Here is a 14,134-nt window from a genome sequence, read left to right on the forward strand (position 1 = left end):
AAAAAAAAAAAAAAAAAAAAAAAAAAAAGAAATCACTGTTGGGACATGGAGAACAGACTTGTGGTTGCCAAGGTGGGGTGGGGAGGAAGGAGTGGAGTGTGGGGTGAGCAGAGGCAATTATGTATAGGATGCATCAACAACAAGACCCTACTGTAGAGCACAGGGGACTGTATTCAATATCCTGGGATAAACCACCATGGGAAAGAGGATGAAAAAGAATGTGTGTATGTGTAACTGAATCCCTTTGCTCTATGGCAGAAATTAACACAACACTGTAAATCAACCCTACCTCAAAAACATTTTTAAAAATATCTCACCACCAGGTTATAGAGTGAAGCTTTCTTGAGTAATCAAAAGGTAGAAAGAGAGTCTTCTTGGGGCAGAAGCAAGATAAACATGTTAGATAACCAATCTCACCCAGGCTCCCTCGGGGCTAATCTCAGTGCTAAACGCCAAATGCTGCAATCTTGGCCAAGAAAGGGCGAGAGGACGGAGGGCTGGAGGGAAGGGTGGAGTCTGCGGCAGGGGCCAGGGTGGTCTTCTGAGGGGGGATCAGGTTGCCTGTTCCCAGATCCATTTGGGTTTCCACATCTCCTGCTTGGCTTCTAATGAAGTAACCAAGCAAAGTCATGCAGGGATTCAACTGCCTTGGTCAGAGACCAGCCTAGAATCAGCCTTTCGGGGCTGGAGGCTGCATTGACAAGGCCAGCGGCTTGTCAAAGCGGCCAGCGGCTTTTTGGCTCACGTATCACGATCCCCACTCACAGCTGAGCAGTATTTATGTGGCCTCAAGACCACATACAAGGATTCTAAGCCCAGACAAAGTGGAAAGAGCCTGGTAGTAGAAGCAAGGGCTACTCCAAGCATACTCTGCTGACTGGGGTCACTGGTCCACAGGTAGGTGAAAGGCTTGGACCAGAATGTAAATGACCAGCCCTGAGTCCGCTGTGCAGTTCAGTGGCATCTTCTTCCCAGCACAACTTTCCTGAGGAAGGAAATGACCCAAGACTTACATTCCTTGCAAGTCCCTTATACGTTGTGGGCTGATGATTGGCTGTTTCAGGTGGCACTGCTACTGTCTCTTGACACTTTATGAAGACATGGAAAACAGCAGAACATTCATTCAGAAATGACTGATGGAGCCCCTTGGTATGTGTTAGATGCTGGGAAGGAGATAGGAAAGTGACTGAGACACGGTATCTACCTTTCCTGTAAGGCTTCTACTAGAGCAATGCTATCACTGAGGTCGTCCTTACCCATCTTACAGATTGGCTTAATACCAGATTCAAGGCGCCATGTTTGGGGGCATCCTGACAAAATCGTGAACATCCCTGTCTGGGTGTGTCAGCTTTGCTGTAGGATGCTGGGCATTGAAATGCCCCTCTTCCTGAGACGTGAGGTGCAGCTGAAGCTGCATTTGTGAGACACCTCATCTGGTTCCTGAGCTCGAATTTCTCTCCTTTCCCCCTTTTGGCAGAATCATCATCAACCAGAAGCCAGACTGGTAACACTAGGGCTCCCTGTACCAATTCAAGCTACAGCTTTATAACCGTGCTGGGAAAAGGACAGTCTGATAAAGAGAAGAACGGACTGCTTTGGGAATCTAAGCACCAGAGAATGTGTAAGAGACTCCCAAAATGACTCTTAGGTTTCTCCTAAGACAGACAGAAGCTTATACAAACTTGGAGAGGTCAAGAAAGCAGGCAGATGGGAAGGTGGACTCTCTGAACGTGCTCTCATAGGTTGATAGCCCAAGGAGAATGAGATCCCCAGATGTGATCTGAGCACTGCAGAGCACAGGTGGACCCAGTGCTACCTGTGCTATTGACAGTTCATGTTCATTAATGTCCCCTAAGATTGGACTAGACATTTTGGCAGTCAAATGAAGGACTTACTGTCAACTAAAAGTTCTAGGTCTGTTTCCCATGAACTGCTATTAAATCAGGTTTCCCCAATCCTGAACTTGTACATTGATTTTTTCCCCCTTCTAAATACAGGACTTTCTTAAATTTCATCTTGTTAGTTTCCAGCCATCGTTCCAGGTGCATGTGCTCTCTCGCCTCCACGCTCACGTTCTCTCTTCCTTCTCTCTCTCAGCCTCCCTCTAATCTCTTCTCTCTCCATCCCTCCCTCTCCCTCTCTCTCTCTTTTGCTATGATCAAATTTATTTACACAGTCCCTCCTCCAGAAATCTGACCACCCTACCACTGGCATCTCCCAGATCATCTGAAGAAATGCCAAACAGGACCAAGCCCAACGTGGAACCAGAAACTCCATCACTTCATGCCCGGGTAACTGCAACCACCTCTTTAGTGACCTCCCTGACTGTAATCGATTCTCCTTCAGACCAATCGCCCCCAATCCTCCACCGCTATCTTTCTAAAGCACATCATCGGGCATACTTGTTTTAAAATCCTTCAGACACTTCCCACTGTACTGTCCACAAGGAGAAGGCCAAATGCCTTGTCATAAGATGCTCTATGGTTGGTCCCCACCTGGCTCTCCTGCTTCATCCCGTCCCCCTCCTTCTAGGTCACCTGAAGCAGCCTCCCCTCCATGTCTAGCAAACTCACCACATCCTGAAGGACTTGGTTCAACTATGCCCGCTTCTCCAAGGGAGAAGGTTGAATACCTCATCTTGGTGTTCCCATGTCACCCAGCCTTGAGCTGTATAACCTTATCAACCTCCCTGTGTTGTAGTTATATCTCCCACACTTAAAAAAAAATGACACGCCCACCCAAGAGCACAGTGCCTGGCACAAGATAGTTTTCTTAAACTACTTCAGAGCTGAAATTAACCCATAAATCAAGACTTCTGAGGTCTGGGTGGATGGACAGATATCTATTGAGTTTGAGTCCCCCCAGACTATATGTTTTCATTTTGTTTATGAGGATGAGGCCTTTAATACCTTATGTAAATCCACATAAATGGTTTCTATAATATCCCTGACCTTCTTTCCTAAAGTTTCTAACCTTCAAAGGTCAAAAACAGCAAAACCTCTTTTCCACTATGATGGAAAATAGAACTGACATTAATAACAAGAGCAGCGTGTCATGGCAAGAACTCTGACGGATTCGGAGACCTTGAATGACCGCATCATGGACTCAGCTATATGGTCTTATATAGATCATATAATCTTCCGAGGTTTTTTCATGTATAAAATAGATTTTTAAACTAAATAATCTCCCGGGTTACTTCTGGTTCTGAGAGTTTAAAATTCTTTAACATAGAATATCTGTTTTGTGGGGTCCTGGGGTGAGCCAGCTCTCCATAGGGCAGAGGTTACCTCTCGGGAGAGGGCTATAGGATTACTGTGGATGAGACGGTGACCTTGAGTGTAACCGAACTTTTTAACGATGTGGCAACTGTCTGGCAGAGGATTGTATCACCAAGAAATAAGAATTCACCCAAAGCTGTCAAAGACAGGAGTTGCTCTGGGTTTGTATCCCTAAGTATACAATATGATGACATGCTTTAACTCCCTGTAACCCCTAAGAGTTAACAGACAAAAAAGTGCTTCCTGCCACCAAAAGGAAGTCAAACCCAGCACAGTAACATTAGTTTCACCCTGTGGGTGTCCAGCTCTAATTCTATAACAGCTCCTAATGATAAAACACGATTCAGCTTAGGAAGAACAGTTATTAACTTCGGCATCTCATTCAAATTAAAAGTTTATTTGCTGCAAGTTGTTTGGAAAGCTGCTAATGATTTCTTTGTATTCACTAGCAGTGAATATGTATGCTACTATTCATACACACTATGAATGTGCAAAGGCACAAGCACACAGGCACAATTTTACATTTTAAAATCCGGCAGACTTCTGCATTTTTAGGACAAACCAGCTAGTATTGGGGGTGACACAGTCTTATTTCTTTCAGTGGACAGAAATGGATACTTGCCAGTGAAAACAGAATAAAATGGAAAAAAATGGCCATGAGTTAACCATAAAAACAGCCCAAATTTAGAAGAACACGGCCAGGACTGATGTTTGGGGATACAGGGACTGAAAGGTGAAAGCGATCCTGTGTTGATGCAAAAATAGACACGTGAGAAGCACCCAGCGGTCTCTTTAAAGAGTAGATCCTCGGAGATCTCTGTTTTTATGACATCCTGCCCTGACGCAGAGTCTGTTAGGAACCTTCCTGCCCTGGTAGAGACAGGAGCTGACCCAGGAACACAGATGGTCCAGAGGCAGGTGCCTTCCTCAGCATCTCCCTAATTAACCAAAACAATGAGCTTCAGGCTCTGGAGACGGTTTTTAGATGCAAACCTCTCACTGGGAGATGCCCAAACAATCAGAAATAAAGGATAAAAACTCTAATCCAAAATGATACGTGCACCCCTGCGTTCACAGCAGCACTATTTACAACAGCCAAGACATGGAAACAACCTGTGTCCATTGACAGAGGAATGGATGAAGAAGATGTGGTATATATATGTGTACACACACACACACACACACACACACACACACAATGGAATATTACTCAGCCTTGAAAAAGAATGAAACAGTGCCATTTGCAGCAACGTGGATGGCCCGAGAAATTATCATACTAAGTGAAGTAAGTCAGAAACAGAAAGACAAATATCATATGACATCACTTATATGTGGAATCTAAAATATGACACAAATGAACATATCTACAAAACAGAAACTGACCTACAGACACAGAGATCAGACTTGTGGTAGCCAAAGGGGAGGTGGGGAGGGAGAGGGATGGAGTGGGAATGTGGGATGAGCAGATGCAAACTATTATGTATATGATGGATAAACCACAAGGTCCTACTGTAGAGCACAGGGAACTATATTCAATATCCTGTGATAAACCACAATGAAAAGAATATGAAAAAGAATATATACATGTATAACTGAATAACTGAATATATGTATATGTATAACTGAATATATGTATAACTGAATGTATAACTTTCCTGTATAGCGGAAATTAACACACCTTTGTAAATCAACTAAATTTCAATAAAATTAAAAACAAAAGAAAACAAAACAAAAAGTTTTTTGAATTCAAAAGAAAGAAAGACTGCAGCATAATCCCCCTTCCTTCCTAGTTGGCCGGAGTCTGCATGTCACAGTGTGGCAGAAACAGATCGTTCTGGAGGATATACCCTGGCCTATCTTCCTGGCCAATGCTCCACTGCGAGGGAAGCCCAGTCTGAACCATCAGATCACCAGTGGCGGCTGCCCCCGGTCAAATGTCAGCATCAGCTCTGCATGAAACCCCCATCATCATTTTCTGGCCACGAATGATACAGTTTACTATGTGGGAGAAGGTGTGATGGGGATCCCAGTAGAGTAATAAACAAACAAGCCAAAACAAGGGTTTTCCAGAGCAGGTCACCACTAGGAAATCAGGTGTGATGCTCTTCTTTCCGGTCACGTAGGGAAGTACAGACGCTCGGGAGAAGAGCAGCTGTGGGACGCGGGGTAGTGAAGGAGTCCCTTCACGCACAGAAGGAACCGAGATGGCGCATCTTATTGCTTTCAATATTAAGAGATACGCCGAGGAGCAAATTCAACAAGAGCTTTGAATTTAGGATTTCTAATAGAGCTCAGATTTTTAAATTTTTGAATAATAATTCATAGGCCCCCGATCCCTTTGAATTTTATTCTAAAATTCACAGTGGCTGAAGTAACAAAGAACGGTTCGTATCAGTAACACCACCTCGTCAGAAAACATAGTTCCTGAAATCCCAGACTTAACAGGATTTGGCAGGATTTGGGGAGTGGTGGTTGGGAGGTGTTTTATGCTCTATTACTGATATAATATAGCATATATATATATATATATATATATACACACACACACACACACACATATATATGATGTGGTGTATATATACTGCTCTGTTACTATGTACATTCTTAGTTTGCTACAGAACAATGTTTTCACCTGACTTCCTGGGAAACTAACAGGGTTTCTGAACTGAAGACCCTGTGACTAACATACATACACATATATACATTAACATACACACATACATATGTTCTTTATCATATAAACTGAACGTTAAATAATTCTAAAATAAACTTACTACTCAGCTAAATATTGCCCTAGAGATTGTTACTGAGCTTATAATGCTTAAAAACAGTACAGTACAGTGTAAGAACTAATGATTATTCTGTGTGTACATATATTTCTGCGTTAGCATATATGAGAATATACAAAAACCATGCATTCCCTATCTGGCTCACATTTGAAATTTAGGACACCACGGGCAGTGTTTTGATGTTATAGTTCATGAGTGATGTATTCCTATTTAATTAATGAAACAAAAAGAGCCTCTTTCTCGTGAGCACAAAATGAAACGACGGAATGGGCATGACTTAATTCAGAGATGAATAGTTCCAAATCCTGGTAGAGCTAGGTGATGAAAGAGTAAAATACAGCAGTGAGAAAAATACTCCGTTTCAGTGATAGGACAAATCCATGATTAAGTATGGCATTCAATTGTTTTGTTATTTGTAGATAATTATTTTTGGTCATTCCTTAATCTTCTAAACTTCTCTGTCACATATTTCCAGGTCAGACACCATCTTATTTTCACTTATGGTTACTGGGTCACCGAGGGGTCTCTGGTTACTGTTTCAGTTCACAAAATATTTTTTGTCTTTCTTCTCCCCAAGTGGAAGTGAGACAACAATGACCTTCTGACACCTGAATTTCCTGGCTCTAGAGAAAGGACAACTAGCAGGATGTTCATCCATTTAAATCCATCTTTAAAAGGTGAATAAATAGAATCATTGCCAAATAAATCCCAATGCTACTTTAACATCATACCTGTCACATTATTTTCCATCCTTTTTTAATGTAAATATATCTGAGGTATTTTCCTTACACGTATGAAATGATTTGTGTTTCTTTGCCTGTAAATCATAGAATTGTATGCCTTGAGTGGCTTCAAAAAAAATAAGGCACGTGCTTCCTTGTGAACTCCTTTACAATTTCTCAATACTTTTAAGCCTTTCTTCCATGAAAGTCAGGCGCTGTCAGGCTAAGGCTTACGAAAATTTCCAGGTAACGTGCCTCTTCAAATAATCTAGAAGGAGATGGGCTCTTGAGATTTTAAGTGATACATATTTTTGAATATTGAGATTTTAACTCACAGAGAACTATTAAGAATCCTGTCATTTTACCTGGAATACTCAACGTGGTTTTAATTATTATTACAACTGCTTCAAAATCTCATCTACTATATGTGATCTAGATGGCTAACCTAGACACCATGATAATAAACAGTTTTCATGATATGGCACTCAGAAATTAGATTCCTCATTATTTTTTAACCCATGTAACCAAACTGCGATGTTAAGTTTGTCTGTCCTGCTCACACAGCCCATGAAGAGTTTGCTTTGACAGAGCCTAACTAACGCCAAAACACTGCTTCTACTAGGAAAAGCAAATTTCCCAAACAACAGACTTCCCTTTCAAAGCACGAGACAATAGGTCCCTAAATTTTAAGCAGTTAAGTTCAAAGCCTGGACAAAGGCCCTCAAAATACAATCAGGACCCATACTATTGAATTCTCTTAGAAACTAATATCCCTAAATATTCTAGTACAGATGATCAAGCAAGTGGTGACAGGTCTTGAGGTCAACATACTTCAATAACTAAAATAAGCTGCTTTAGATATACAACTGCCATATGAAGACGACCATATGTACTGCTCCGTTCCAATGTGGAATAAACAGGAGTATTTTCCAACATCCTTTTTTTTCTTCCAGAATAAATTTGCTTTATCTCGGGTTCTCATCCTTCCTCAATTCACCTGCAAAGCTAACGCTCGTTTGAACTGAAAAAATACATGTCGGAGTCTATCTAGACAATTACCCCAAACCGTTATGTAGGATGTTTAAGTAGATTGCATTTTAATTGGTCATCACGCTTATTAGATTTAAATATCTAAACTGAACTTAAATTTAAATTTAGATATTTCAATTGAGAAAGAAACACATATCTTCTCTGGCATCTGACTTTTTGATTTTATTCCTTTTCTGATTTTCCATAGATTGACCCTATGACACAGCGATTTCTCCTACTGGCTGATCTTTTCAATGAGATGCTCGTATACACAGCTGTCTTCTTAGCGTGCCAATATACTTATAAAACATATGTCACAGTTATATTCAGCGTATATCACAGTCACACTTCATACCCTAAACTGAGACCCAGTGGAAACTGGTTAGTGGTGTCCTTCTGCTTGGTGACTTTAAATGACTGCAACAAAAACAATCGCCCCAAAGTCTTGGGTATGACCACAGAAAAACAAAGAAAAAGACAGTTGTTAAAGGCGAGCGAGAAACACAGTAAGAAGAAAGGTCATGAGGAGGACCTTCAAGACGGTGGAGGAGTGAGACGTGGCAATCCCCACAAATACATCAAAAATACTTCTACGTGTGGAACAACTCCTACAGAACACCTAAGACCTCACACTTCCCAAAGGCAAGAAACTCCCCACATACCGGCCGTGTGGCTGACAGGGTCTTGGTGCTCTGACCGGGTGTCAGGCCTGAGCCTCTGAGGTGGGAGAGCCGAGTTCAGGACATTGGACCACCAGAGACCTCCCGGCTCCATGTAATATCAATCGGTGAGAGCTCTCCTAGAGATCTCTGTCTCAACACTAAGACCCAGCTCCACCCAACGACCAGCAAGCTCCAGTGCTGGACACCCCAGGCCACACAACTAGCAAGACAGGAGCACAACCCCACCCATCAGCAGAGAGGCTGCCTAAAATCATAATAAGGTCACAGACACGCCAAAAAACACCACCAGAAGTGGACCTGCCCACCAGAAAGACAAGATCCAGCCTCATCCACCAGAACACAGGCACCAGTCCCCTCCACCAGGAAGCCTACACAACCCACTGAACCAACCTTAGCCACTGGGGACAGACACCAAAAACAACGGGAACTACGAACCTGCAGCCTGCAAAAAGGAGACCGCAAACACAGTAAGATAAGCAAAATGAGAAGACAGAAAAACACACAGCAGATGAAGGAGCAAGATAAAAACCCACCAGACCTAACAAATGAAGAGGAAATAGGCAGTCTACCTGAAAAAGAATTCAGAATAATGATAGTAAAGATGATTCAAAATCTTGGAAATAGAATAGAGAAAATGCAAGAAACATTTAACAAGGACCTAGAAGAACTAAAGATGAAACAAACAATGATGAACAACACAATAAATGAAATTAAAAATTCTCTAGAAGGAATCAATAGCAGAATAACTGAGGCAGAAGAACGGATAAGTGACCTGGAAGATAAAGTAGTGGAAATAACTACTGCAGAGCAGAATAAAGAAAAAGGAATGAAAAGAACTGAGGACAGTCTCGGAGACCTCTGGGACAACATTAAACGCACGAACATTCGAATTATAGGGGTCCCAGAAGAAGAAGAGAAAAAGAAAGGGACTGAGAAAATATTTGAAGAGATTATAGTCGAAAACTTCCCTAATATGGGAAAGGAAATAGTCAATCAAGTCCAGGAAGCACAGAGAGCCCCATACAGGATAAATCCAAGGAGAAACATGCCAAGACACATATTAATCAAACTATCAAAAATTAAATACAAAGAAAAAATATTAAAAGCAGCAAGGGAAAAGCAACAAATGATGTATAAGGGAATCCCCATAAGGTTAACAGCTGATCTTTCAGCAGAAACTCTGCAAGCCAGAAGGGGGTGGCAGGACATATTTAAAGTGATGAAGGGGAAAAACCTACAACCAAGATTACCCTACCCAGCATGCATCTCATTCAGATTTGATGGAGAAATTAAAACCTTTACAGACAAGCAAAAGCTGAGAGAGTTCAGCACCACCAAACCAGCTTTACAACAAATGCCAAGGGAACTTCTCTAGGCAGGAAACACAAGAGAAGGAAAAGACCTACAATAATAAACCCAAAACAGTTAAGAAAATGATAATAGGAACATACGACGTAGAGAATGGACTTGAGGACGGGGAGGAGGAAGGGTAAGCTGGGACGAAGTGAGAGAGTGGCATGGACATATACACACTACCAAACGTAAAATAGATCGCTAGTGGGAAGCAGCCGCATAGCACAGGGAGATCAGCTCACTGTTTTGTGTCCACCTAGAGGGGTGGGGTAGGGAGGCTTAAGAGGGAGACGCAAGAGGGAGGAGATATGGGGATATATGTGTACGTAAAGCTGATTCACTTCGTTATACAGCGGCAACTAACACAACAAGGTAAAGCAATTATACTCCAATAAAGATGTTAAAAAAAGAAAAAGGTCCTGAAAGTGTGTCCCCACGACACCTGTTCAATTTATTCTTTTAAAAAAGAACACACCAAGAATTATATAAATCAAAAAGACCAGGAAGCTTTCTGCTTCCGTAGGACCTGTGTTGAGACTGCGGAAATTAAAAAACCATAAATTGCATTATTTCTGTGGTGAGCCCAGACTTCCGCAGAGCGCTGAGGACCCCCAGATCCCAGACACAGCAGTGGCAGAGGGGACGCAGGTGTCCGCAGGTCAGCACTTACCTGGCTCGAGCCTCGGCAGGGAGTGGCAGGTCGCCTGTGGAGTGGCTCGGAGAGGCTGGCTGCCCAGGTGGCGGCCCGGGCAGGCTGTGCGTTGGCTTTGGGGACCTCGGCATTTCACCGAGGGTGCAGTCTCGCCCGGAGAATGGGAAGGATGCAGAACCCTCCCCCGCGGGGGGCAGGTCTCGGGCTGGCCCGGTGGCACTGGGCTCTTGACCTCGTCTTTGGTTTTCTACGTTGAGCAGCACCTCTGCGTCAGAAACACCATCGCGCCGGTGGAGGGCGTGGTCCTTGGACCCAGCCATGCAGCTCCTGAGCCCCGGGATCTCGGTCCTGGAGTAGGAAGCGCCCGAATCTCTGCTGGGCTCAGCAGAGCGGTCACTTTTCCCTCCCCTTTTCTCAGCCGTCTCAGGGTCCTTCCTGGACTTGCTGTATCGAGAAGGAGATTCAGCGTCGCCTTCCGGGTCCAGGGTGAGCCCATACTTTTCTGCCAGCTGCCGTCTCCTCTCTGCTTTGTACCTGGCGATCCTTTCGGCTTTGGACTCTAGGCCCTGGGTGTCCATGATGCTGGAACCGTAGGGGGAGTCACCATGGATGCCCGAGGATTCTGTGCAGTGTTTGGACCGAGTCTGCTTTTCTAAGGAAGAATCCAAAGTTTCTTCCTCTTCATTTGATTGGCCTACAAGAAGATCACACACACAGATTTCAAGCAAATAATAAAATGAGGTTATTCTACTCTGTTCCGTACACGATATGCTCCGAGCACCCAGGCTGTGAAGGTCCAATTTCTCACTTACGTGCAGCTGCCTAAAATGATTTACCTGGGATGCTGAAGAAGTTTGAGGTCTGCAGTGAAATACATAAAGGCCGTGACGTTCAATGGGCTGCATAAGCTGGGTCAAGCATGGCCGCAGCTACAGCTCAGTCCCGGCAGCCCTCACTCTAGTTCAGTGCCTATTTCCCCTTATTTACTTTTCTGCTTTTGAGTTTAATGTTTCATGTGTGAGGCCAGAGGACGAGTTCAGACTCCTCTAGAAAAGATAACAGATATTCGAACTGCTGTAATTTGACGAGTGATGGATAGTGGTTTCATGGGAAACCACACAGGATCTGATAGTAACCATAACAATGATGGCCCATGTCAACATCTGCCAGGTGTGGCTGTGTTTTTCGTTTGTTTTTTTTTTTTAACAGAAGTGGCTTTTTCCAATTATACTCTGCATGCTTAATGTAGAAAAGGTCTACAGTGAAAACAGGAAGGTTAACCTCCAAATCACCAATAATCACTAACATACAATAATCAGTAATAAATACACGGATAATTTGCTAAACTTTTCTATACACTCTTTCTAGTCTTTTATATGTGATTTCTTTTTATATAAGTGATTTCTTCTTTTTTTCTATATAAAATAACTCATATTTTATGTAACCTTAATGTCCTACATAAAACATTTTTCTAAGTGTGGAAATCCTATTTTGAAGACATCATTTTAAGGCTTCATAATATTTCACACTACAGGCATTCCAGAATCAATTTAACCGTTCTCATATTCCTGGGCACTGAAGTTGACTCTAACTTTTAATCCATCTTATTTTCTGATTACTATTACAAAAGATAGTTGCACCAAAGTGGAATTGCTTTATCAGTAGGTACATCATTTTAAGACACGTGCTAGACTGTCAAATTAACTTTTGTAAAGCTTGAATCGATGTACACTGGAACCTGCAATGTATGCTCTCAGTAACACCGAGTGTTAATTTTAAAACTCGCCTTTGAGGATATGAAAAAGAATGTACACATATGTATAACTGAATCACCTTGGTGTACAGCAGAAATTAACGCAACATTTTAAATCAAGTATACTTCAATTAAAAAATTTAAGAAAGCACATACGTAATATATAAAACTATACATGAGACTATCAAATAATCACACAATAATTTATTATCTATCTGTATCTGTTGTACTTCATCTTTATATCTCTATTTTGGATTTATATAAATAGTCCACTTTTTTTTTTTTTTTTTTTTTTTTTTTGCGGTACGCGGGCCTCTCACTGCTGTAGCCTCTCCCGTTGTGGAGCACAGGCTCCGGACGCGCAGGCTCAGCGGCCATGGCTCACGGGCCCAGCCGCTCCGCGGCATGTGGGATCTTCCCGGACCGGGGCACGAACCCGCATCCCCTGCATCGGCAGGCGGACCCTCAACCACTGCGCCACCAGGGAAGCCCAGTTCCACATTTTTAAAAATGTTTATCATGATGTCCTGTTTCTCAAAAAAATTTTTTTTAATTAAATTAAAAATTGCCTTTGATTACTAGAAAAAGAGGATGCATGCATTTTTCAATTATTTAGCATTTGTATCATTATCTTTTTCTTCTCTGGAATATCTGGTCAAGCTTACTGCTCTATATTCTTTTGATTCACAGTGTCATTTTTATTGTTTTGTGTAAAATTTTATAGGAATATGAGCTCTTTATCTTCTTCATGGATATTTTTAAACTTCCTTAATTTTTTGTGAAGTCAAAGATTTTCTTTGAAGCACAGATGTTAATTATTATGCAGTCAAGTCAATGGACCTGGTCATTGGTGATTTCTACAGCTGTTTCAGTGTTTTGAAAGTCCTTTTCCATTCAGCTGGAACTAAACACTCACCTTTGTTTTCGTGTTTTTAATTATTCTCTTAAAATTAATTATGTGATTAATTGGACCTTATTTTGGTTTGGGTAGGAAGTGAGGAGGGGGTATAGTTCCTCCCCACTGCTATCCCATTTTTCCCATTACCGGTTTATTAAATAATTCTTCCTTTTCTTACTAACGTGACGCTTCAATGATCATATAATACATCGATTAACATGTTATATACACTGGGGTTTATTTCTGGCCATATATCTTGGTACTCTGTCTACTTTTGCTGCTTCACGTATGTAAAAAAGAATCTTAGTTCTCTAGTTTTCTGACTGCAGAAAACCAGAAACTGTAGAGACGGGCAAACTTATCACATCGCGAAGGGAGACCAGCATCTCTCTCTCAGGAAGGAACCAGAAAATACCGGATATAAGAGCAGCAGCACAGAGCCGCAGAGCCAGGGACGGGGAGGGCAGGAAGGGCAGCCCCGCGCGCGCGTCACCCTCTCCCAAGGTCACGTGGATTATCTGATGCTACAGCAACGTCTGAGTAACCAAGGAAAAGCTGTCATGTTTGACATGCTGTTCAACATGAAATAGATACACAATGCATTTAAAATTACACCTATTAAAATAACTTAAATAGGATGCTTGTTGCATAAACACATAGAGTAAGAGCCCCAGTCATTCGAGGTCCAGCTTTGCTCTTCCAGGCTCCCTGCCGAAAGCAACGCTGTCCTGTGCTGGGCACCTGTGCATTCTATTTAAACCTATTATAAGAGATGCCTGTCTTACTCAGCCCTTTCCCAAACAAACCTGAGGGTCTCTGACAGCTGGGGCCCTGAGCGGGTGGAGAGAGAGACACAGTTCCTGCCCTGGGATGGTCTGGGGAACGGGGGTGGAGGTGCGGGAGACAAATGACTGGTCATCAATTACGCAACTGGGGGGTCATTTCTCACTGCTGTGACACTGGAGGACCACACCTGG

General features: G+C 42.5%; 1 protein-coding gene across 18 annotated transcripts in view; it reads right to left on the reverse strand.

The window, feature by feature from the left end:
• SVIL (supervillin) overlaps positions 1–14,134 on the reverse strand; it is a 235,557-nt gene that overhangs the window by 74,163 nt on the left and 147,260 nt on the right. For all 18 annotated transcript variants that reach the window (XM_027122059.1, XM_027122060.1, XM_027122050.1 and 15 more), the window contains one exon: positions 10,525–11,200. In XM_027122059.1, coding sequence (XP_026977860.1) covers positions 10,525–11,200 — 676 coding nt within the window. The remainder of the gene's footprint in view (positions 1–10,524; positions 11,201–14,134) is intronic.

This window comes from Aethalodelphis obliquidens, unplaced genomic scaffold (genome assembly GCF_003676395.1).
Source record: "Aethalodelphis obliquidens isolate GAN/ISIS:26980383/991018 unplaced genomic scaffold, ASM367639v1 scaffold23, whole genome shotgun sequence".
Taxonomy (NCBI): domain Eukaryota; kingdom Metazoa; phylum Chordata; class Mammalia; order Artiodactyla; family Delphinidae; genus Aethalodelphis; species Aethalodelphis obliquidens.